This window comes from Columba livia, chromosome 14, assembly GCF_036013475.1.
Source record: "Columba livia isolate bColLiv1 breed racing homer chromosome 14, bColLiv1.pat.W.v2, whole genome shotgun sequence".
Classification (NCBI taxonomy): Eukaryota; Metazoa; Chordata; class Aves; order Columbiformes; family Columbidae; genus Columba; species Columba livia.
The window spans coordinates 10,927,950-10,954,784 of record NC_088615.1 but is presented as its reverse complement, the minus strand read 5'-3'; the positions used below and the strand labels follow the sequence as shown (position 1 = coordinate 10,954,784).

Below are 26,835 nucleotides of genomic sequence, written 5' to 3'. Positions count from 1 at the left end.
AAAAATCCACACAGGCAAATCATAGGCTTGTGTGTCTAAAATACAAAGTGCAGCAAAAGAGGCAGATATTTGTCTATTAAAATCCAAATAAGTGCTAAAATGTTGATCTCTGCTCTTAATGATTTAGGTATTGACAAAAGTGTTTAAATTGTTTTCTTCAGCCATAGCTTTCAAATTTAATCACAAATTTTCATTAGTTTTCAGTGTCCTCAATGAAGTTTGGTGAAATAAATAAAAGAGCTTTTAGCCTGCAGTTCCCTCACCTTTTATTTGGAGAGAATAATAATTTGTTAGGTTATTATTTTTGGCCATACGTTTGCCCAAATATTTACCCATGAAGAAGAGGAAGGATGTTTGGGATATCTTTTCCTGGGAAAGCTTTGTGCCTCCAGAAGTGAGAACCTAGTGTAGTAAGTACTCTTCAGGGATGCTATCAATTTTCCTACACACAGTCAGAGCAATTATACCAGTAGTTAGTCTGTTTTGAACTATGCAAACACAAAGAATCCAGCAAAGCAACTCCATCAAGTGCCTATTTCAATGGCCTCATCACCTCCTCCCCAATTTTTCCTCCCTCTGCCTCCTCCATTCAATATTCTGCTAAGTGTCTGATGGCGAGGGTTTTTAGCTTAATCCAAGACACTTTAGCTAACTTGGCAGGGGGCTCTGGCACACTTTTCCAGTCTTGCTGGCCACAGTTCTGTATTTCTTTGGTGGTATTACAGTTGCAGTCCAGGGCAGTACTGTGCTTCCTGCTTCAGCATTTTTCCTGCTCTATTGCTTTTAGAAATCGTCAGTTCTCACTGTGATTTTTTTGCCAACATGGTCCATGTGTGAGGGAGAAAGGGCAATGCCACACCAGGATGTTGTCTACAAATGTGGTCGCATCTCCTTCCCCATTGAAAAATAAAGACTATTGAAAATATGAAAAATAATAAAGAAAAAAAGAAGAATCACGTAAATAGTTTTGAGGCTTGAGAAAATGCATTGTCTTGATAGAATAAAATCTGTTTAAGAAATCATAAAGAAACTGATGGAGCTACCGGACTGAAATAATTTTACAGAGAGAAAATAGCAAGTAATTTTGGCTATGGGATAAAGATGGCATCCCGCATGCCAGCAGTTGGATGCCAGTCAGCCAGCTTCAAAGCTGAGGTTGTGTTTAATACAGAGCTGACGCTGTGCTGAGCAAGCTCCGGAACTGGAAAAGTGCCGAGGGAGGAGGGTTTGCTGGCGCTTGCTGCCTGTGCCAACATGTGGTGTCTTCCTGCAGGAGTTCAGCTGTGCTCGTACAGCAGGGAACTTGATCTGCACTGGGACTAGACGTGCTCGTCTCCCTGTCTAACCCCACTTAGATCGAAGCAAATCCTCTTCTGCACTTTCCTGTGCGGAATCTTCCCTCCACCTTCTGGAAGTCAATTAACAGCAAGCTTACTGTGGCCTTAAATAAAACATTAAAACCTCTCGCTCTACAATACCTCTTGTAGTTAAAAAAAACCAAACAAAAACAACCCACCCCAAAAAACATCAAACAAAAAAAAGCCAACCAAACGCCCTCCTCTTCAGCTAATGCTTCACTCTCCGCTCTGCTGTGATTACAGGCAACATGCCAGCCAACACTGCACCCTCTTGCTGCAAGTTCAAGAGCAACTGGAAAGCAGACAGCTTTTGGGTTGGGAATCTGATGGTGCAGATGCAGCCATCACACACCTGCAGCTGAAAGGAGATCTGGGAACTTGATTTTGACTTCTGCAAACACCAACGCTCTGACATCGTTAACTGGGATGGGTTCTTGTCTACCGGCTGCAGCTGGCTTTCTGCTCCCTGCTGCGCCTACTGCCTTTAGCTGATGGCTTTGGTCAAGTACCACAGACACCATGGACTGCCAAGGGTTGGATGCTGAAGTGTTTAATTACAAAAGCCTCTAGGCAGCAGTGGTTTGTATGGTAGAAGCACCACAGCAGGGATCTTTTCTTTTTTTAGTCTTGCCTTTTGTCTAACAACTACAAGTATTTGGAAAATATGATCCACAATCCCCCATGTTTCCCAAATTTCAGACAAGACATGGAAGAGCCTTGTTGACCACTGAGTTCTGTGCCACTAGTATGAGATTTCATCCCTTTTTCAGGCATTTTTTTTTGCTTACAATGAGAGAGAAATCAGAACAGTAGAAAGAAAAAAACCCCCAAAGGAAAGCAGAGCTTCTTCCCAGCCACTGATTCTTGGAGGACTGTAAGTCACCTGAGCATCACTGGAAACACAGCGGCAACCCGGGCTGCAGCTCAGTCCCAGCGCTCAGACACAAGCCTTGAGTATTTGGGGACCTTTGCATTTTGGAGGCATACTGATTTTTACCAAATGTGAGATTCCTGCCTGCTGGCCTCCTTTCCCTGTTTTTCAGGATAATTTAAAAAATCCTCATAACTTCGCAATTTCATTCTTTATTTTTAGAGATCATCATTAAAAAAGAACTAACCCTCTTGTGGAGACAGGTTAGAAAGAAAGGTGACATTTCAGGACATTCCTCTAGGAGATACCAGTGCTCTCTTCCCAGGCTCCCTGTGCTTGGCTGGGAATTTCTCCCGTCCTCAACACCAAATATCATTGCACCATCTCTTATATAAAAGAAACACACACAGGCTGGGGGTGGATGATCTATTAGGGGCAAGTAGCAGCACTAGAAGAGGCAAATATAACATTGATCTCTGTTTTGTTTGCCATGACCTAACTGTATTGTAGGTTTTTTTTTTTTTTTAATTTTATTTTTTTTATTGTGTGTGTGTATTTGTTTTTTTCTGTTTGTTTGTTTGTTTGTTTGTTTTTGCTATCCCAAGAGAAAATGTGCAAAGTGGTGAGGCAAATGACAAATGCAGGTTTCAGATGGGAGGTAGAGAGGGAGTTGCGATCCAGTTTGGAAAGCGGGCTCTGGCTGCTTGCCTTATGGGATGCTCTTCATTAGAATAAAGATTTGCCTCCAAGTGTTCTAGGGAAGAAATTATCTGGGCATAAGGTGTTGAGACACAGGACAGGAAACCCTTAGGGTCGAGACTCCCAAGAGTTTGATGAAGAGAAGCAACAGCTATGGATGTAACCACCGGGATGTTCACTTAAAATAAAGCCTTGAATAGGAAGGGATATAGGGGCTATTAGGGAAAATAAAGCATACAGGCATCGTGGCATGCCTGTGTCTTTGATGAATAACCAGGTTATTGCACTCACATCAACTCCTACATCTCCCCCAGCCTCAGTGCCTGCTTTCCTGTTCATTTTGTTGACCTGCTGCAGGGTCGTACGTGGAATTAGCCGTTACCTCCTTACAGGATTGAGATCTTGGCCTTTTTATCTGTTTTACGCAGTACCGAGCACTCTACCGGGCACTCTAGCAATTAAGGCCTAATCGTGGTACAAATCAAGTAAATAGGTACTTGTCAATAGGTCATCAGGACTCGTGTGTCTCTTGGGCAAAGCCGTGTTTGTGGAAGGTCAACACAACCACACGGCCCAACTTCTTCAAGGTGTGTGGTTTGTAAGAGCACCCGCCCCCACCCCCCCCCGCCCCTTTTGCAGGGGTTATCGAGCAGTTTCCCATCTCCCACCCATCCCGTGGACATGCCCACCTCTGCCCACTGAATTATTTTGGGACTTTTGTTGATTTTTTTTTCTCAGTAGTGGTTAATAAAAAAAAATCAAAGTCTTAAATAAATATACTGATTATTGCCACAGATCTCAAATTAAGGCACTCGCTAGTTTTCCCTCCAATTTAAAAGTGGACAGTTTGTAAAAAGTCATTCAACTGCATACTTAAAGATGTTACGTAAAAACTCACACTCATTCAGAAAGTGAAAATACTAAGAGAAATACAAAGACAAAACAGTATTTCCATTATACTGCTGTTTAACCTCAACAACGAATGTAAAATGCATCTGATCTTGGGACTAGAGCCTTATGTCAACTAGGGACTACTTCTTCCATTATTCTAGTGTCAGAACACCCAACTGATTTATGAGTGTTACAGGATAACCAAGTGGTCATTAATTCAATTTAAATTCAATTAATTACTGTGACTAGTTAATTTATTAGCTAGGAATTACTTGTGAATTGGTGGAGAACACAAGGGGAGTGGGAAAGAATCTACAAAGCAGGAAACATAGTCTCTTTTTGACAGAGCTGAAAGGCAAAAATAAGTTGAAACACTTTCTGAGTATATATAAAATTTCTGTGTCATAAAAAAAATAAAATCAGAGTAACAAATGTGCAGCACTTTAATGTCAGATTTGACTGTCACTGGAACTGTTCACAAGTAGTGTGTACAATCTAAGTTGTACTTCATTTTCTAAGTATGATATATATATATATAACCATTAGGATAATTTGGAAAACACATCACCAGAACTTGGGCTGAAGAGGGAAGAAATGGAACATCTTTGGAAGGTCCAAGTGGGATTTTTCAAGTGAACGCTATTCCAATATTTTGCAACAAACAGGAAGAAGTGAGGTCTGTTACACATCTTTCACAGTCTATATATAAACCAGCCTCAAGAATATTTACCTGAACAGATATATACAGGGTTTTTAAAATATTCTTAAAAAAGTAATATTTGCTTGATCTATGACACAATGAGCGTCTCTACAGGGAAACTTAACATAGGCATAATAAAATATTCAAGAAGTCATAAAAGATAACACGACAGCCGTGTTTGGCCTTGGTAAAACACATTTAGGATGACTGCAATGTATGGATACAGCTTTGTTCAAGAAAGGAGTTGTGCATATATAAAGGTACTTACAAAGCTGGTCTTCTCCTTTCCTTGACATGGGTATGTTTCCTAATCGAATGAGTAGAAAATCATGGACACCATGCATTGCTAAAGGAAAGCTACATCAATCTGTTCTGTACATCTGCATTGCCTTGATGGGATAGTATCTTCCAACCGCTATGGCTCATAAGTGAAAAGAGATGTAGGTTCCAGCCTATGGGTGTTGAAGGGCAATTTCAAGGACTCCACATTTAATGAATTCATAGGATTCAGCTCCTCTTCTTCATTTGTCTGAACAGATTTTTATATGTTCTCTATAGAACCAAAATCGTTTAAATTACTTCAGGTCTACAGCAATGCTAAAATGCTACTCTTTTGGTAAAAGTTTAACATTTAAAGCAAAGATTACCAGTGTCAGTCTGCATCCTTCTCATTTAAACCCGCTCTGTGAGCATTGTGAAATGGGTGACTTTAAGCATCTGCAGAGAAAAATAATTACCGCGCCACTGCATCTCACTGGGTGCGTTCAGTAGCTGCTGCCATACAAACTCTGGGCAACAAGGTCATTTGCAAAACGAGCTGAATCTTTCAGAAGGCCAATGGGTGCCTCCAATATGACAGATGTTTATCTTGAGAGTTCTCACCAACATCAAGACCACATTTTCAAAGTATTATGTGGGACACAACAGCTCGGATGCGCCCACTGACGGTGGCAGTGGAGCTCGCCTGGTTTGCATGAGCCAAAGCTGCTCTTGCCCAGATTACTTCATGGTGATGGACATAGAAAGTTACAAAAAGGCAACAATAAAAGTTTTTATATCTTCCAAATGTGCAAATGGATCTGTATTTTTTATAGGAAATCAACTGAAATTTCTCAATGCCAGCTGTTGCATTCTGGGGTAACCCAGCTGGTTTTACATCAATCTCTTTGCTCGTGACTAAAAGATAATTGGCTATAAACAAGTGTACTCTAAATGGGAAAAAAAAAAAATCACAAAGAAAAATTGTTTCTCAGGATGTCTGAAAAGAAACAGTCAAATTAAGGCTATGACCAGAAAATGAGTGAGTTTTCTATTAAAAATACTCTTTGTCATTGTAGCTATTATTTTATGAAGAACCAAGTGAATTCAGTGCTAGTTAATATTTAATGAGAGAAACCAACAATTTCTAGAAGTGTTGCTGCCTCCTATGGGAATAACCGTAACTAATTCTCTGGCCCTGAAGAGCAGATTTTGCATATTGTGCCCAAGCTGACCGCGGTCACAAGCTGCTGAAAGGCTAATGCCCCCCTCTCAATAAAATTTGTTACGAACTCTGACCCCTGCTCAGTGTTTTTTTTTTTTACCCACTCTAATGGCCTAGATATTTCATGCCAAATTTCACAAATATGATCACTCAAATACGCATTAGAAGAGGGGGGACTCATTAACATTGCCTTCAGTAGTACCAAGAGCAAAATTAAGCGCAGAAGCAAGCGAGCTGACAGTTACTATTTCTGTTAAGCCGCCTTCTGAAATCACATCCGTGAATCCTCCCAAAGCCATCCTGCAGAGAAAACGGATCAGTTTTCATTAAATCGCTCTCCTAGGTTTCTGTGGCTTGAAAACTGCCCTCTGATGCTTATTTTCCCTCATCATCCAAAGGTGAATTTTAGCTGCAGTCACTGCTTCTGTGTCGGGGTGGGATATTCAGCACAGCTAACGGGCAAGGGATACAGGAAAGAAAAAGGATGGCTTGAACATAACATAAAAGCTCCTCAGTATGGAAAGTCAAAATCTGTTTTGTTCTACGGAATCACTAGGTTTCGTGGCTTATACGATCTCTCAGTGGAGATATTATTCGCTTCCCAGCATTTTTCTCATAACCACAAATCATACTCACAAATAAAAAATATTCCTTCAAAACCACTTCATATTAGCAGAGCATACCTTATATTATAAAACTTGCAAGTAGACCAGTGTTGTACCATGAAGCCTATACAGGGGGTTTTTTCTTTATTTTTTTCTTTTTTTTTTTTTCCCCAGTGTAAAAATATACAATGCTACTGCTCATTTGTTGCAGTGTAAAGGTTCAACTGGTACTTGCCTGACGAAGGCTCTACTGCTATTGCCCTTTCATACCTCTCCAACCCAGACCACTGTGTTACCCCTCCTTATACCTGAAACCTCACAGCGTAAAGTATTTTGCCTCCCATTTATAACAAACAAGGAATCTTTAGCTGGTGTAATGAGATACTGTCCAAATAATCCACTGTCTTTCACAATTCTGTTGTAGTTGCTCCAAGGCCAGTCTTTGGATGTGATGGGGTCTTTTAAATTCTTCAGTACATTCATTTTCCCCGTTGACAGCTCTACAAAAAGCACATCTGTTTGCAAATGTGAAGTAGCATATATATAGTACTGATTACCTTCAGTGAAAGAGGGTTGAAATGTCAGATCAGATACATGTATGTTTGTTTGTAAGTCATAAATCAACTTGATTTCCCCTTGGACAGTTAGCGCCTGGACTTTGATCCTGCCACTGTCTTCATCCGCGCTGACCAAATACCGTCCGTCTGGTGAGATGTATGGTGTGCCCGACACGTCGCTGTTGGGGCCAATGACGGCATCGGTCACACTGTCAATAATAAGCTGTGGTGATGCAGCCACTGACCTATTTCTCCTGCACTGGACAAAGAAGTAACCACCCAGGTGGGTATAAGCCATGGTCTGTGGTACGCAGTTATGGTTTTTGAAGTTGATAGTCTTGATGTGGGTCACAGTTTCCAGGTCAATTTTGTGAACTGCAGATTTTGATTTGTTAAAGATGAAGCCAAACCTGAAATAGAAAACATGACACTGAAGTCATCTCTGGAGACACAGTGATATGCTTGAGAAAAGATGAAAGTCAGCACAACCAGGAAACTCTACCCTGTTGGTTTCGTAAGTGTGTGCAATACTGCTGTCTCTTTTCTGTAAGAAATCTCTCTCAGTGCTTCTAAAAAGTGCTAAAAGGAAGTATATGTATCAGTTAAAACTAGCAGCCTGATCCTGGAAGCTTGAATATGTGCTTGAGTATTTAAATAACATCTTCAGAGCTGAAGCCTTTTCTTGGCTAGACCAACAGACAAGACAATAGGAATTATATTAAGGCTCAGGTGTTTTGTAGGTTAGTGTTGACCAGTTTTGTATTTAATCTGTTTCAGGGTTAAAGAGATGTAATTCAATAAGTAATCCAATCCCAAACATACTGTGAAGTACTCAAGACTTCTTCAATCTCAAAATAGATAACTGTTCAAAATAAAGCACATCCCAGCCAGGCTGGAGCCAGAAAATTATTTTGAGCTGCATGTATAACCATTGAGTGAAGACCATGTACAACCTCATCTCTTAAATTACAGCATCAGATGGCAGCTGTGATGCACATTTGCTACCCCTGGGACCTGGGGACCATTGCAGGAGCTGGTAAAGCTGAGGTGTAGAACAGACTTGTGTTAAGCACTGTCCCACAGCCCAGGGAAGGTGTAAAACATTTATTGAGGAACAAAACCAGCCTGGGTGAGCTGAAGAAAATGCGTCTTTACTTTCTGCCTCAAGAGAGGGCAGACAACAATGAGCAGAGAAGAAATGTTCTGTAAAAGATATATGCTGCAGCACATCTGACCTTTTGCTGAAGACAAGAAAAGGTCAAGAATAGCCAAGAAAGGTTTCTGCTTAATTTGAGAGGGAGCCTATAGAAACAGCCTGTTTGTGTTCCCCTGGGTTCGCAGGTCACTGATACTGACTGACAAAAACTAATTCTACATTGAGTATCTTTTCATCTATTCAATGCAGACAGAAGGAAATTAAGTGAACACTTAGTTTTGTATCTCTTCTCTGAAAGATGTAAAATTGCTTTGTGAAATATGGAGGATAACGTGCTTGTGCACAGATAACATATATTTTGCTTAAAACACTGGGTTTATTTCTTTATTCTTAATCCGTTTGTCAATGAGACACTCAGCAATGATTTCACTTCTAAAGAACAAGTCAATGTAGTGTATGATCCCATGAAAATCACTGGGCCAAGCCTTTCATTTTCTCATTATACTCACATCCATTAGAAACTTCAGAAAATATCTGCAGTGGAGATTCATAGTGCACTGTGTGTGCAGAAATTGGATATGACACTTGTATTTCTCCTGGATGAATGCATTTTAAGTACACTTTAAAAAATGCTTTCCCTTACAGTATTTTTTCCCAAGACTTCCTTAATGCTTGGCCAAATGCCTGAAGAAGTTAAAAAATGGTTCTTATCATAAACTCTAATTTAAAAAAGTGGGTCAGAACGTGTTTTATGTGCACACGGCTGCAGAAGAGGTGCAGCGCCTGCATGAAATCTGTGATCTGAAATCTCAAAGAAAACTTTGCACTTAGAGAGTTTTTAATAGACAACAATCTACCCTGGGAACTAATAAAAATGGATACATTCCTAGATATCCATCTGAAATAACAGGCAGCTGAAATACATATGCAGGAACATTTGCATACAAATATTTTTTGGCTGGTGGAAGAGACTGCTTAAATATACACCTTCCTGGGAAATGCTGGTATTGCCATTTATTGTTTCTTAGTGGAGAATTTAGAACGTGATCTCAGTAAGCCTCATTAGACTGTGAGCAATTATTTTTCTGTGCTGAGGGTGAGAGAGAATGGACAAAGACCTGGCCCTGAAACAAATGAAATAGGAAATTAGGCACAGCATTCTCTGCTTTGCGCATTGAAAGCTATGGACAATTATCTACATTTAATATATCTTAAGGAAGAACATCTCTATACAGTCGATTAATCACACTGAAGCAAAAAGACAACAAAACAAACAAAAAAGAAACGGAATTGTTCCACCATTCTGTCTTTGAACCCAGACCATACCTTCTCATCAGCTTTAGCATTCAGCAGAGGCACCTACCTCATGACACTACTATTAATCAGAATGATATTTTGAAAGTGAACCGGAAAAATGAGGTAGGGAAAAATTAAGAATGACAACCATGAAGTATGTCTCATTATTTTGTGTTTCAGGAAACAAAGTTATTTATTTTGGATCAGATTCAACACATAATCATTTAAGTGTGACCTCCCTGTCTTCAGTGTTCACTGCAGGGAACCTAAGATTAATGTAAGGAGTTACACCATGATTTTTTGAGTGTTGAACTTAGTTAAACTATACTGGAGACAGAAGATGGTTAAACAGTTGTTATAAGATGGTAAGAATAGAGTAAATTGCTGTGCCGTTATCATCAATTTTTATAATGTTAACGGGAGGCTTCCAGTGCCTGCTTGGGAAGCAGCCAGTACTATTCCAAGTAATTAGTATGTTAGTTATACGATCTCATTAACTACTACATCACATTAACATTCAAAACTGATGGTTCATAGAGGTGTCTTTTTTAATATGCACTGCATACCATTTTTCTGCTCAAACCATACACCTCACAAAGAGATCCAATATTTGAACAAGTAAATAGTTGAAAACACGTGGCAGGACCATGCTTCATGCTTCAGGTAGAGTAAACTTTTACCACTTCAGGCCATAAATCTTTGACACGGGTTTCGCCCAAATTCATAAAGCGGTTTTGAGGAGGGAAGGCAGCTTTCCAGCCATCGAATTCCTGGCACAAGCAAGCCTGGGCAGCGTGTCTCGCTTTGCTGCAAGGAGCCATCACTGACCAGCCTGAGGTTTGGACACCTGCGGACGGTCCAAGGGAAGTCCAGGTTTGTTTCTTGTGTTTCCATTGATTCACTGAATAACTACAGGTAATTTGCTCAACCGTTTCTCCATTTCATACGTGAAAATGGGAATAAGAGTGGTTAGTTTGATCACAAATTCACTCATTAACAGCTGTCAAGTGCTGTAAGATTATTAGAAGGATGCCCACTAGAAGAAAGCAGCATGGTCACTGTTGCTATTCATTAAGATAATTTCTTACCTAACATGGTTAATAATAAGATTTGTAGGTGGTATAAAAAAATCATCCACTCCTTCAAACGGTGTACGGATAACACGCTGATCCTCCCCTGCACTTGCTTCTGGTATTACCTACAATAAATACACACCAGGTTGGGTACAAGAAAAGCAGCAAGTAAGGCAAAATGTACATACAAATTACATAGTCATGCACGGTACGGAGTGGCTTTTCCCGGGGATGTAGAAGACTAAAACTGACTGATAGCTTCAAAATATTGTTTGATGTGGCTCTCTGGAAAAAAGGTGTGCTAATAAATAGTATCTGAGGCTTGACATTTGTAAGGTAAGTACACAATTCTACTTTCATACCATGTTTATATCTTGAGAAAGAGCCATCATGCAGGAGCTGAAATAGTACAACAACACTACGACCACAACAATTTATTCCCCGCTGTCTAAAATAAACATTTATTTCATGGTTATGTTTATTAATCTCACATAAATGCACAGTGATTATTTATCAGATTGAAGGATCAAACACTAACTCACAGCAGTTAATTATCATGTTGAAGAACTGTTCATCCATGGACTGCACCACATACAATTCAGGCCCCTGGGCTGTGCGCCCCTCCCCGTGCTGTCCCCAGGTCACGGACACTCAGCTCCTCCATCGCTCCAGAAAAGGAGACGTGGAATTTTTCAATAATTAAAATGTTAAATATTCAAATTGCTTGCTCGGTTCAAGATGACTTTAGCCCATTCATTAGGAACTTCTGCTCTAATGTGCAACAGTAGTTGCTTTGAATTTACAGCTACATAATTCATTAAGGAAATGCTAAAACCCTACAAGGTTTAGTTCAGACAGATGTTCTGGTCATGCCATTTAGATTTCTTCCAATTAGATTTCTCAAGAAAGATGCCCACTCTTGCACAGTGCTTTCAAAAAGCCAGACTGGCTTCCCATAAGCCAGTAATGGCTAAACAACAGCATCCTGTGAGTTGGCTGCATGGGTTGTTTGATAAATCCCTGACTGCCAAGGAATGAGTGGAAATTGAGATCAACCTATGCAGTAGCATCTTTGTTAAAAAAAAGATATTTTATTACGTGTCTGCAACTAACAACTGCAGGTTTTAAGAATGGATTTTTCCAAACTAGTTGTCGCCCACCTCTTGGGAAAGACGGACAGTAAAAAGAAAAGATCTGCTGATGCTGACGCTAATCTCATTCTCTACATGTGTAACTGCACTTCATAAAGGTAACAGAAAGGACTATCTGAGAGCTGGAATCTTATAACAAGTTTCCAACTGTGCAGATGGTGTGTTCTTCTTAATAATCACATGCTTGTACCATCTCTCCTTTAATTACAGAAACCTCTCACAGCTGGATGGAAGAAATTAAGTCCAGGAGGGTAAAGAGAGCCCATTTTGTCTCCTTAGACCCTGTACGGGAAACTTGTCCCCAGGTGAGACAAGCTGGTGGCATTGCCTCAGAAACCTTCATTTATTTGCCTCTATTCTGTTTCTGGCATATTTTCCTGAAAATGCCCACGTTGAGTTGCTGGTCCATTCCTTACTATTTAAAACCGGCAGGCTGCAGCCAGTATCTCAGATGGAGCACGTGGCTGGTGGGGACGGCTCATCCCACCTTCATGGGGCAGCATCTCCAGCAAAGACTCCAACATAGACTCCAGATTTGTAGGTTTTTAGGTCAGAAAGCACAGTCACCCTTCTTCTCTGCCTGTTGGGGAATGCTTTAATGCAGACTTAGACACAAACATTTCTGGTAGAAGGAGTATTCACATGACACCTTTGTTTCTAGAAAGGCTGGGCAGTAAGTGCCAGTAAATAGGGAAGGGTATGTCCGGATGGATCACATCAGCTCTCGTGTCAGCTCTGTCATATGACATACAGCAGCAACAAAAGGCCGCATCAGATGCTTGCACTTAATGTTTCTGTACCATCAGCTGAAGAGTGAATCCCCAGGGCAATCCAGAAATGGAAGCTACTTTAGTTGCCCAAATCTACGTGCATTACTGTGCCCCAGAGAGCCCAGCATCAACAGTGGGACTGATGGTGCTGAGCATGGAGCAGCTCCAGGGAGGTCCCTGGCACCCCTCCAGTGGAAACACCAACACCCAATAACAGAGCTTGTCCCCAAGGTTTTACGTTTGCTGTTTATGGGCTTCTTTTCATGCCCTAGGGAGTGCCTTTTTGCATTTTACTGTGAGGAACAATTCTACCACATTAAGCTTCACTATCATCCAAAAGGAGGATGAAGGCTTGTGAGACACAAGTGACAAAACGAGTTTAAAGAAAATAAGCAGCAATTCAGCGCACTGGCAGAAAATCTGGACTTCTCCTATTTATAAGACAAGAAGAGGTAAATGCCTTTACCAAACTGAAGAACAGGATGGTTTTGATCAATGCATAATGGTGATAGGCTAGTAATCCTGAAAGAGGTATGAATATTGAGGTACAGTACAATTCATTCACCTTCTAATGTTTCTTTTTTCATGCAATGCTCCCAAACTCTGCAGAGAGAAAATTTCGCAGGTCATCATAATGTATGAGAAGGGTGTGCTGCAGCTCTGCACTGAACACACAGTCCCTGCCTTAGGCTCCACCTTGAATGTGTTGCTCAGCCTGACCTGCACCTCCAATGAAAACACTACCAATAGCCGAAAGAATAACAGATTTTTCTGCAGAAAGTGTGTTCTTTGTGGCTTCTTGGTACCTGCTGCTTTTAGACCTCAATCAAGTGAGAAAGAAGCTGCGCTCGCACAGGCTGCACAAATGACCTGGAGCATCGTAGGTCCGTAGTGTTCGCAGTCAGCTGCCAGCCCCTGCTGTACGGTGTTATAGCACTTGGCTCTGTCATCAGCCTTAAACAAAACAGACCCTGGCAACAAAGCAGTCCTGCTGCCAGCCTATGGCACAGCCATTGCTCAAAACCAAATTAAACAGCAGGAAAAATATGTGAGGATGGACGGAGGAGGGATAAGTAAAACACACTAGATATACAAATGAAAGAGCAGCTTTAAATAGAGACCATTAAATGCTGTTAATTACCTGCAACCAACCAGCCATCAGCTTACTACCAACGATGCCAAGCCAAGTAAGGGTAAAGGCTCGGGTGCACTAGGACTTACCTGCAGTGTTGGGGAGGATTTCTGCATGTCACCCCAGCTCAGCACCCAGACTTGGTCATGGGACTTGTCATAATGTAATTTGGTTGGTAACGGGTCAACATCCAAGGACTTAAAAAAAAAAAGAGAGGTATTTACATAGTGACCCAAATGCACATGATGAACACTGAATTAGTTTACTACAGACACCCTCACTGTTACACCCAGCTTTGCACACAAGTACCTCCAAATCAACTGGGGGATCAGCAGCAGCACCAGCAGTAGAAAAATCTGGCTGCTCAGTGCTGTTTTCCAACTAGACATCACTCCATCTTCTGTTGTTACTTATAGCCAGTAGATCAGGGGACAATTTTTGCTTGAATTATACCCCCACCAGTTCATTCTTCCCAACCTGCTTATAACCGAGGTCAGGCAGCGGCTCTGTAAGTCAGAAATTCATTCTAGCATTATTTTATCATGCTAGCTGCAAGCCTGGCTGCAGATGCAGCCCCAAGATGATGACAGTCTGTAAAGGGCTTTTTCCTGCCAGTGAGTTTACAAAAAGTGTAAACTCATGGGTGAAAGCATGGGTGATGTCTGCAGATCCACTGAGCAAAGCTCTACTCTTTTTTGTCCCATATCAAAGTATTTTGCCATCACTGAATAAAGCATTCCCCTTGTAAGTACCTGCATGGCTTTCTGAGTCTGGATATCAATTATCATTACTCTATTCTGCTTAGGCTGTGTCACATAAATGTACTTGTCTCTGACATTGACTGCTGAAGCCCAGAGGCAGGACTGAGTGCCTTCACCTTCCCCCCTAGGACAGATCTCTTCCTGAAAAAAAGAAAGAGGAGAAAAGGTTTAATTTCTACAAGTTGAGGGCCTGCAGCAGAAAGAAGCTTAGCCTTGAAAATCATAGAAAAAAACTCCATGGGGATTCCATTAAGATGATTTCTTCCCCTTTCTCTCCTGCAAAACATAAAATAATTATTTTATCAGGTAGCACACCGCAGCTTGGCTTTACCTCATGACATTAAACAGCTGGACCTTCTGCAAACTCACGCTGAATTTAAATAACCACATAGTCTATGGATCTGTCTTTTGAAGTACACTGTAGTTCATTGACACTTGCAGTGCTGTCAGCATTTATTAGCAATAGAAATATCACTCCGTGCTTTGAAAAAACCAGAGATTTATATTAATTGAATCACAGGTTTATATTTTTCATAAAGCTTTCATTTTCAGTTCAGGAGAGCATGCTTTAAGATGCTTGTGCTCAGGGAAATGGTAGCAAAACAAGTAGGATCCTACAGCCTATTGCTCCAATGTAGACACTTCCCCTGTTCAAAAGGAACCAAATGCTGTTGCTTTGGACCAAATCCTGTTCACAACTGCCTGATGCCTTATTTTGTCTCTGATCCTTCACTCACTGAGTTCTGTGCAAAACTGGTATTAGGTTTAGTGGGAGCTCACCAGTACCCTCAGTTTGAAGACTCACACATGGTCTCACCAACAAGCCCCTGCATGCTGGCTACTCTTCATCACTTTTCCTTCTGTTGAGTTGTTTTATGGGAAAGAACATTTGTGTGGGACCAGGCTGCAGTGTGGAAACAAGGGTAAAGCCAAATGAACACATATATATTTTAGTGAGCACAACTGCTGGTCTTAAATCTTATTGATACAAGAGTTGGGTCACTTTAAATGATGGCACAACATCCTTGTGAGGACAATGATTAGAGCAGCAGAGCTCTTTTAGGGAAAGAGAAGGTACCAGCAAAAGCAATGCCAACACCAGGTCTGTATCAGAGTAATGATTCCAGATAAAAAGATTTCACCTCAAAGCAGCCCAGGTCCATTGGTTCAGTACCTTGGTGGAGACCATGTGTAAGGGTTGAAGATACAAGACTCAACAGCTGGGCCATGTGTTCCTTTCTGCCCTCCAGCCAGGCTGGGGATCATCACTACTGCAAGCTAAACTATGCTACCAAAGCCAGCCTTGGGCTTGCAGCAGCCGTGTTACAATGGCCAAGCACCCAACAGCCTCCGAAGTGCCCTCCTCATCCTCGCCTGTGCCCTGGGTCTTGGGCTCTCACAACACAACATCCACCAAAGCCAACATAAGCAGGGAAAGGTCACTGGACTTTCTGCTACAGAGCTCAGCTGCAGCTGCTCTGTCTGATTTTGTGCCTTCTAACAGCAAATAAAGAAACCTCTGTTGTAGAGAAACCCTCCTAAAGTTGCAGGCTGGTGTCACTGTCTACATGGCAAACACTCAAGATACTAAAAGAGAAAAGGGAGTAAAAATAAGTCAATCCTCCGTATACCAAGGGAAAATGCCCTATGATATCTGTAGGAAACCCTTAGAGATCTCTCTGAAAGGCAGCCAAGTAATGACGTCAAAAATCCCTTTTTATGCCCACCGCTGTGCTGACATTATTTCCTTAAGTGCCCTCTCTCCTCTGTTCTTTTCAAGCTGTTTCTCCAGAACCACCTCTTCAATATTTACAGCTCTTCGGAAAAGAAACACAAGATACCTGTCTTTGAGTAGCTACAGCTCAAGTGTAGCTTAATAATAAGTTCATGCTAAGGACCAGCCTTGGGCTGAGCATCACTCTGGATTTGAAGTGAAGTATATTACAATATTCCAGTGGAAAAAAACCCAACGGTATCAACCACAAATTTATTGAGATTTTAAAAAATACTGAATACAGACTCACAGGAAGATCTTAGCCCATGGTAGCAGAGCCTGACCCAGCCCGCAGGGCTCACGATAGTGGTTCTGCCCTTTTATTGCTCCCAAAATTGAAAGCAAGGCTGAGCCCTTTTCTCCAGAAGGGAGCCGCATTCTCAGCTTCCCCTGCAAATTAAGCCTTTTAAAAAAACCTGAATAACGGAGTGACTAACAAAGCATTTCTAGATATATTTCAGCACCTGTATTTTATGAGATTTGATAGTTTCATGAGTATATACATGCTGTGTGTTACCACGTGTGAGTACACGGCACAGGTCACTGAAAACACTGGCCTCCCAGGGCCTACCAGCATGTGCTACCCACGTGCCACATTGAGCTTCGCTGTGTGCGAGCCAGTGCTCGACGTTCGCTGCCACCTGAACAAATTTTCCTCGCAATTTCCTAAAGCAAGGGTTAGGTAAACTCAGTACTGGCAGAAAATGCACATGAGGACAGTGCAGGTCTCTGGTTCAGGAGCAGAAGAGGCAGGGGAGCAGCATGGCATAACCATTCTCTGTGCACTCTTACTCACGGTTTAACCTGGGAAACTATTTCTAAGGAGAAGAAAATAGCCCATTCCTTTGCCTATGGAGCCGTCAGTAAAAGGGGCCAGTGAGCACCACGGAGTGATGTCTGCATCTCCTTGCTATTGAGTTTCACACTTTCTGTACAGCCCAGTTACAACTTTTGGGCATGGATATATAAATAGGTCAAAGAGGGCAAGTGAAAATATTTGCCTACATTTTGATATGATAACTGTCATCAAAGTCTCTGTAGCATGCCAGTAATCCCCCATGCCTGTCTTTTAACATATGTGGTTCCCTTAATTTTCAAGAAGAGAAGATGATAAACCTCAGGGATGCCACACAAAGCTCATCAAGCTCCAAAATCCCTGTGTCCTTTAGCAATAACAACCTTTGAAGAGATTAAGAGAAAGTTTCCCAGCTGTCGGGTTTAGGACTTACATAACTTGTGAAAATCCTCTCTTCGGGCCTGATGTGTCTCTGGATTTCACATTCATTTGGCTGAAGGACTGTGATTCCATCATCGGAAAAGACATAGAACATATTCCCAACACTCAGGCCTTGAAGGGGGATAAAGCAAAAGGAGCAGGAATTCTTTTTTATGCTTCTATAGCTGTTAGAACTTTTTTAAAAACCCCTCCCTCCTCCCCCAACAAACAAAATCTGCCTTAGACAGAAGTTGGCCATTTGGATATAGTTGGTACATTCACAAAATCAAATTTCATGTCACAATGAGGGCTTCAAGGAGTGAAGAGGTACAGACACATTCAAAAATGCATTGCCTTGGTGGCGGTTGCATGCAAATAACTATGTTTGGGTCGTGTGCATTTGTACCAAAGCAGGCTTTGGTCAAAAGAAGCCCCCGTATTACACTGTAGCTCCCTCAGATTATAACTTAGGTTTTTTAATGTTTTACTTAAAAATAGCTTGCTAATAATTTGAGAACTGAGAAGCTGTAGTTAAAATTAAGCTAAAAGTTGGTTTGTAACAGTTTACTTGATTTCTTGCAACCGCAATGCAAAAATCAATGTGTTTAACATCTGTTTCATGAATGAAAATACAGTCTCTGTTTTCTTCAGCTAAACATAGCCACCAAAACAAATACATTTTTGAAATCTTGCAAACTGTAATTCACAAATGTAGAGTAGTTCAGCATTGCAATAGCACTCATTTATCCAACTGGGGCATTCCAGGAGATTTGGAAAACTATCTGTCATTGCTTTGCTGTTAGGAGATCACATTTTCTCATTTCTGTCATGCAGAAATGCCTTAAAACACAGATTATTTAGCTGTTCTTCAGCTACATGCAATTGCAGTAATGAGCATCTGTAAGAAATGTTCAGGATCTTTTCAAACATTCTAGTTAGAAAGATCCAAGCACCATTTCATCTTTTTCACATTGCCACCAGTATGTATTTGCAATGACCACTGTCACCCCCTGTGATGCTGATAGTGCACTTATCTGCCAACGATATGGTGATGTGATAATTTGTAATTAATTACATTTTACCCATGGTGAAATAAGGTCCTAGTTCTACAGATCTGAACAAGGTTCAGTGTTATGATTCCCTTGATCGGTTTGTGCCAGCTCACATCTGCAGAGCTTCTCACATCTCTTAAGTGTTTGCAGGATTGAGGTCTAAATCATCACAGGAAAACTTCACAGTAAAGACATGTATAATTTGGATAAATACATTTGTGTGGGATCATGCGTGTAGAAAAAAAACATACTGAACTTCCATTGAGAACTGAGTTACCTTTATGGACTAAGAGCTAACTCTTCATAAGTATATTGTTAAAACATTTCATTCGGGCACTTTGGACCAAAATCCACGCTCACAGCACACACACAACCCCCATCTGCTTTGATAGGATTTGAGTGAATACATCAGAGGGCAAATTTAACCCTGGCTGGAATGAGTGCGCATATTTTCATAAGTAAAAGTTTTTATCCTACAAAGTGGAAACAGGCAGGCAACAAATTATGACCATTGTGAAGATGCTTATTATTATTTTCATGCAGGACAGCAGTGTGATTTTGTCTGATGATCCTATTACAATGACAGTGTATTTCAAAACTAAGTTTTGATAATAAATTTATGCAGCAGATATAGTGACTTGGCAAGTCCCATCATTTATTTTACAGTAAAATAAGTGCAAGTTTTCCTGCTGACTGGCTAAAAATTGCTAATAGCACTCAGGTACTCTCTTTTTGAAGTTTACCAATTTAAATTAAAAATACTTTTTTTCAGAGCGTAAACTTCACACCAATGTTTATATAAAGCAGGATTTTAATAGACAAAGGAGATGTTTTATTGTGACTTATAAAGTATTGGACAAGTCTTGATTGGGGTACATCTCTAACAATCTCATCGACATCGGTAAAACAGACTCCACTTGTGATTATACTGCCACAACTCCTCAGTCTAGGGAATTATTTCAGTACAGAGGTGGGCAATGGAGAACTTTGCTCAGTTGTGTTATTTATACTAATAAGGCAGGTACTACATTGGGAACTAGAGGATTAAAGAGGAGCAGTTTTACTTTTTCCCCCCTTTATTTGAAGATATTTCAGGTTGGATGACGCAACTAGTTAAAAAGCTGAAGGTTTTATAAAATGCAACATATTTAATCTGTATAACAAAAAAAAACCCAAAACAAACCAAACCCCAAAATGCCAATAAGAATGGGGAGGGTCTCCTAAACTGCACTGTTCTAATTTGAACCATTGCAGATGAAGTTGACTCTAAAATGTTAATTTTTTAAACACTTCAGGAGGCCAGCTAATGACAAGACGAGTTTTCTTTCTCTGAGGAATACAACCTCCATCTGAGTGTGCATTTGTATTTCCCTCCTTTGAGATAAAAGGGAAAATGTGTCACCATGGAATATTCTCTTCTGATACTCCAATAATTTTCCTCAATTTAATTTAAATGCTTGGAAGCATTTTAGAACTTTAATTTGGTAACAAAAAGGCTTTCAGCTTTTTAAATGCATGCATTCATATAACTGATGATTGCCCACTGGCATGATAAAAAACAACATTCACCGCAAAAATGAACATTGGCATGAAAAAAACTCTACCTCACATTTGGGCTACTCATAGTATTTTTTGTACACAATTAAAAAGTAGTTTGTACATTGAGTAAATACTGCATGTGCTTCCAGGTCCATGTTTAATGGCTGGCCATGTTATGTGCACTCATTTCTTGAGGTTTTACTTGTGAATGATTTGTGAAAGGTTTTGAGAACAGACTGATAGCCTTTTAAAAATGACCAATTACTTGTGTTAAAACTTGGACTTGCAGAAAAAAGCTTGTTCTATGCAATATTCTGTGTAGGCATGGTCCCGATAGCTTTAGTTACTACAGACCTTGTGGGCATGAGGATGTGATCATTTTAAAAGAGCTCTAGTCTACCAATCCACTTGATAATATTGCTACTTACACATAAGTTTTCATTTTAACAGAACTGAAATAATATGTTAAAATGTAAAAAAAATATTGTTCCTCTCTTTGAGCTTTCTCTGTGTCAAGTATGTTCAATAGATTCTTTGTCTAAAAAAAATGTGCTGATCAAATACTATAGAACAACACAGACAGGGGAATAAACCTGCTCTAAAGACAGCATTGTTTAGGAACATCAATAGGTACATCTGCATTTACTGCCCATGTTTTCCCTGTACATTGCTCATACTTTTATTTCAAATGTGCAAGGTTGACAAGCAGCAAGTCCATAAAGTCCAGCAGAATTATAATAAGACTTTTCTGCAACCAACTTCTTAGCTGTTCTTTAAATATTACTGTACTTCTACATCTGGTAGAGTTATCCAAGTACTTTAAAAAGTTCTTTAAAAAGGAGCATAGGGGATGCAGTATATGAAGAGCCATGTAGCACCATGCAGAAGATGCTGGACTGATTAGATGCAATACAGTTTTCACTTTGAAGCAGATGGGAAATAGCAATTCTTAGTGCCCATAACGCCATTTAGAGGAACATTAGCAGTTAAGAGTGCAGCAGGCACTTGCAGGTGGCACATTTCGGAATAAGTGCTGGAGAACTGTCTTAAGTGGCTGCCCCACGCCTCGTGACCTCCAAGTGGCTGCATTTGCTGTGTGCACAAATCTACAAGAGTGGGACAAGAGGTACGCATCAGGCCGAGGTAGCACCGGTCACTAAGGGCTGGCACTTTCCTTGTGCTCCTCAAATCCTTTGGGCCAAGCCACAGCGAAGCAGAAAGCTCCAAACAAAGGGCATGAAGCACAAGAGACCTTCCCCACAAGGCTAGAAGGATAATGAGGTCCCAGCTTCCTCTTATGTAACTGACAGATAAAGGAACTGGCTTATGCCTGGTTTTCAACCCAAGAATCTCCCTCCAGTGAGCGGAGACCCTGCTTGCAGCCCCTAGTGCCAGGAGGTCCCCGGCTGTGCCCTGCGTACCAGATCTACAGAGGCAGATGGGTGAGCTGCTCCAGAGCTCCTTGGGCCTCTGCTTGATGCATCTTACTGGGTGTTTGGGAAATTATGACAGCATGAGCATGCACAGAATCAAATATCTTTTCATTTCAAGTGCCTCCATAATATTTTTTGAGTTAATTAGCTGTTTAGGATTTTTTTTTTCTAATTTGCCTTCCAAGATACACAGAAGTTGACCTTGTGCAGGGCACACTATCAATTTGATCAAACTAGAGATCTTAACTGCCAATTAAAACAAGGAGAAATAGGACAACCTTTACCCTGCATCGATTTAAATGACAGAGGGAAGCAAAACCTGTTGTGGGTTTGTCTTGTTTTTTTTTTTTTTTTTTTCTATACAGTCAAGAACACAATTTCTGTTGCTCACCTAGTAAACATCAATATGTGCTACTGAGGAGGAAGAGCCTGAATTACTTGTTTAAAAATGCAGTGTATTGAATTTATGCCTTACTTGTTCAATTATGGTAATTTTGGAGGACTTCTGACACTTGTGCAATTGTTAATGCAGCTTGATAATCTCTGGCTACTTGCACTGGTGGCAGTTTATATAAAATTCACATTTTTATATATTTTACAGTCACCTAGTATTTCATAGTAGGAAAATGTAAGAAGTTATAGGTACAATTTATATTATGAGCATGACATCTCTTATTTGAATAATTTAGCTTTAAATGTATAGTCTGTACTTAATCTGGTAACTGTGAAAGTTGATAGAGTTAGTGGCAAGTCAGTGCAGAATGGCCCATCATGGAATTATTAAAGCAGACAAGCACATTATCACTACGACAAAAGAACTTTACTGCAGTACCTTCCTCTCGCCACAGTATGTTTGCAACTGCAGCATCAGAAAATTGGGAAAGCCAGAAAATAATCAAGAAAAGAAAAAAAAAACAATAAAACAATGTCAAAATTTTCATTGCAGCAAGTAACTGAATTAATACTCATGTTTACATGAACTGTTTAATTTGTGAAAACTCTGCAACATTCATTCAAATAAAATATCAGGAAAGACAGATAGTTCTAAATACATTTGCTCCTTTTAGAGACAATTCTGACATGGGAAAAATCCTCACTGAAATGAAGTCAACTTTAGCCTGTGCAAAGATCAAAGTCTTACTAAAGAGATGATGTTACCTTTGAATGTAACTGGACGTATGGTACAGGCTGTGATTTTCTGTACAATAAGCAAACTTGACATCTTTCAGAAGCCTGAGACTGGCAGTTACAGCAGCTACACACTTTGCTGCATTTCTTCTTGGAATTTCATGCAACTACATTTTATTTTAGGATTCAAATACTCTCTAAAAGCACATCCACATTTGAATTTCTCTTTAAGGTACATCCTATTATTTCCCAACATACTGTAATTTCCCTTGCTCAATATTCAAGGGAAACAACTGATATTAACAAGAGCACATAAATCTAATGTGGAATAGAATATATTTTCCAAAGAATTGCCACAAGAGTGCATATTTATGGCTAATTTCATTTTCAATTCTTGCTCTACATTAACAGGCAGAAAAAGTAGCAAAAATCCCATTTGCACCTAGCCTTTTAGTATCACCGTGAACCCGGGTGATCTCCCAAGTGGTTAAGACAGTGGAATTAGGAAGGATCAGGCATGTGGGAGCTTATCCACTGGGGCAACTAATCACCTTCATTAATTTTGTTTCGGGAGCACTGTGGTCAAGATAACACTGCTGCACTGCTACGGGAGACATGCAGCTAAGAATGGCTAGGAAAACATTTGTCTTTGAAATGAAGATAATTTCACACCCAGGGAAACCTATTTTGCTAGGTGGTGATGTAAATACTGGTAAAATACATAATTCAATCAAAACATTTTTCAAGCACCTAAATATTTGAGAATGTAGCCTAGAAACTTTAAAAGAAGTCTTGTACAGAAATTGGTGAAATTTATCTTCTGAAACTGCATATAATTCAACAAAATATTAGGGTTTGGATTCTTCTATATCTAAAACTATCGCCAATTTGTTAGTGTAGTAAAGATGTTAACTGCCCCACACCCGGTACACTTCTGGCATGTGAAAGGCACCATCGTCCTGGATGACGAGATTTTTACCTTCCCCACCTGATTCCTTCCCAGAACAGTATCCAACCCTCTGATCAAAGCACAGACAAAATTGTCATTATCTTATGAGTCCAACACACAGCATGCAATGGACTGAACTATCAAATTGCATGTATATTGTTACATCTAAATACACTTTAAATAAGTAAATACATGAAAGATTAAACTTACGGGTCTTTCTTGCCGAATCTTCTATGAAAAGCGAAGATATGTCCTCATCCACTCCCACCTCATTTTTAGCAATGCAGGTATAGGCACCGGTGTCTTCATACCGAACGCTACTGATATGAAGTTCACTTCCATTTGCTGTAAGAAAGACATGCACAGTGTTCCTCACTGCTGCTAATTGCTTTTACTGCCCTTAATTGCCTTACATTGCTGCAGCTGCCTGGCAATGGCTCAACAGGGTGGCTTCACTGCACAATATTTCCCCATACATAACTAGAGGAATTTCGGAGATTCTCGTGAGAGCTGATTTTTTGCTTCTTTCCATTAGCACATGCACACTCTGCGCCAGAAACGAACAAAGAACGATCCCAAGTGCAAACAATAAATTACACTTAATTTGTTTCTTCTGGTTTAAAAAAAATATGCTTTGACTTTAGCAGAGAAAAACAACTTCAATTTTGCAAATGGTTTTTCATAAGATTGCCAAACACTTGGGTTTGGGAGGGCGTCTCTCTGCAGTTCTTCCTATCATTTGGGGTTCTGGAGGGGGACTGTTGCCTAAAACCCTCAGGAGATTTTGAGATATAGCACGCAACCACGCTGAGAATTCTGTGTTGCCAACACTGTTTGAAGGCTGCAATACGCCACAGCCAGACCCGAGGGGGCATGGGGAGGTTTTAAATATTTTTACACAGAAAACTGAAAATAAATAATTTTGCCTTTCATTGTGTCTGTGGTACCCTCATTTGAACAAGGACCAACAGGAGCAAGAGCCTGAATCCCTCTGCAGAGGTGGGTGAATTGCAGCCTGGTTCTCAGCTGACTTGCATCCAATGTAGTGCTTATACCTCAACAAATAATTTAATGCATTTCTCTTCTAAATTACACAGCTGTACACAAAAGATGAGGCAGTGGAGAACCAGGCACATGTTCTTTTAACAGAATGCCGTTACCACTTATATCAATCAATACTGTATTTCCCCAGAAATTCACAGGAGAAAAAGATAAAAAGAAAGAACAGGGGTTTTGTAACACGATTTCCAACAACTGGGGCTTAGCAAAAGTACAAGAACTTCTGGTTTAAAGTGAAAAGTAATCCTCCTTAATCCCTGTCTACAATAGTTTAATTAATCAAAATTCTGTTCTTACCTAGGAGCGTTAGTTGTTTGGATAGTTTTGGCATGATATCAATGCCGTTCTTCAGCCAGGTAATTCGGGGATTAGGGATGCCTTCGGCGTGACATTTGAGGCTCGCTGACACGCCGGGCTCCTGCGCTTGTGTTTCAGGGTAGACGCGAATCACTGGTGGCACTGCGGGAAACAAGGAATTGGTGACTTTAAAGTCCCCATTGGGTTCTGTCCTTGTCGGTGGCTCGAGAGGAGGGTCTGGAGTGGGGAGATGAGCAACGCGCCAGCTTCCAGCGCAAGCTACAGTAATGGTTTTTCTACAGCTCAACTTTGGGGGCAGAAAATAGAAAATAATAATAGAAAAGAGTAAAGTAATAAATGGATGCCAGGGAGCAATCCCAATATGTGATGTTGTATTTAGACTGTCCTTGCTTTCTTTCATTGTTACTGACTGAACTTCAGTAAAGTTGGATTAAAATCTAAGGCGGGTACTCACACATTTAAAAATTAAAGTATAAACTCCAGACCTTCACTAAATCTAGTAAGGAAGGAATTGGGAGTTTTTGCCTATTAGAAGTAGCACATTATTTAACATTTTAATTAAAAATACATCAGGAAATTGCCTGTACATTCACTACCTGTTATTCTGAACAAATAAAATGTCTATATATTACTTCTCTTCAGAGAGGCTTTCAAAATGTGACTTAGCTTGCTTCAGGAAGGCCCCTCTGTACTATTCAACACACTCAATTGGCAGAACTACTAATTATATTACAATTTCAGACAAGTTCATTGATTTTCAATCATGTTGCCTTCATTGCTCAAATCAACAAGGCTTAATATCACCCATTAACTATTTCTTAACAATTTTCTCACATAGTTTAAAGAGAATTTGCAATATTGTAGTGTCAGTGAAAAACAATCAACAGGACTCTCCTTCCTTTCACCTAACAAAAGCAAACGCGAGGATGTGCCGTATTGTGGCTGATGGCATTTGGAGGGTGGTCATGGACTGCTATGTTTCATAATCAAGTGGTAAAATTTTCTACCAGATTAGGAAATTTTGGGACTCACAATGTAAATGATGAATGGGGTACAGTTTTGGAAAGCTGCGGTCAGAGTCAAATGTGGATGTGATATGTGGAGACCCAACTTCTTCCTCAAGGAAAATGAGTAACCTCTGCTAGAACTAGTGAAGGACTGAGGAAAATTTGCGGGTTTTTTAGAAAGCCTGAATAAGTCAATAAAAAACTTCCATTGGAAATCACTGGCTTAAGGTACATAACCCACTGCTGTGTTTTTATACAGTTCATCACCAGGCTCCAGGACTGGCAAAATTAAATGGACTTAACAGTTGCTTTAGAATAAAATGAAATCTGTAGCTTGCTACGTGTCTATATATCCATATGGGGATAGTTTAAATAATCATATTCACTAGCATACACTTTCCATCTTTCTATTTTTATTTTTTATTGGCCTTAGCAGAGAGAGGTGTATTTTACTTCTGTCTTACCTACCAGCTGTCAGGTATTAACCAGAGCTGAGTCATCAGCTTGGAAGGAAATCTGCCACGACAGAAAGCCCTCAAGTCTACTTGGTTTTTACAGCTTTAAAAGCAGAAGATTGTTCAAGTGTAATCTGAGAGGAAATGCCTAGGGGTAACTGGAGCCAAAAAATGGGAACTTCTAGGAACCAAACGGCTTTAAACTTCACCTCTGCCCTGGACACGTGGGCTTACTTCTTTGTCTTATATTCTCTTTACCTGAGAAGAAAATGTGTTGCGAGACACAGGGTAGTGAGTATAAAACCATGTAAGAGCTTTTTAATCAGGAGGTTACCAAACAAAGACAAGGTTTGTTTTATTATATTGAGTTTGCAAATTCTAAATGAAAGCATTTCCTAACTT

General features: G+C 40.2%; 1 protein-coding gene across 4 annotated transcripts in view; it reads right to left on the bottom strand.

Annotated features, from left to right (window-relative positions):
* Window positions 1–4,051: 4,051 nt before the first annotated feature.
* Window positions 4,052–26,835, bottom strand: part of FSTL4 (follistatin like 4) — a 217,174-nt gene continuing 194,390 nt past the window's right edge. For 2 of the 4 annotated variants that reach the window (XM_065030001.1, XM_021289082.2), the window contains exons 9-16: window positions 24,951–25,112; window positions 23,805–23,939; window positions 22,350–22,376; window positions 17,507–17,625; window positions 14,495–14,644; window positions 13,832–13,939; window positions 10,705–10,814; window positions 4,052–7,574 (exon numbers count right to left, since the gene is read on the bottom strand). In XM_065030001.1, coding sequence (XP_064886073.1) covers window positions 6,872–7,574; window positions 10,705–10,814; window positions 13,832–13,939; window positions 14,495–14,644; window positions 17,507–17,625; window positions 22,350–22,376; window positions 23,805–23,939; window positions 24,951–25,112 — 1,514 coding nt within the window. In that variant the 3' untranslated portion in view covers window positions 4,052–6,871. The remainder of the gene's footprint in view (window positions 7,575–10,704; window positions 10,815–13,831; window positions 13,940–14,494; window positions 14,645–17,506; window positions 17,626–22,349; window positions 22,377–23,804; window positions 23,940–24,950; window positions 25,113–26,835) is intronic. The other 2 variants (XM_065030002.1, XM_065030003.1) reach the window with 1 other exon arrangement.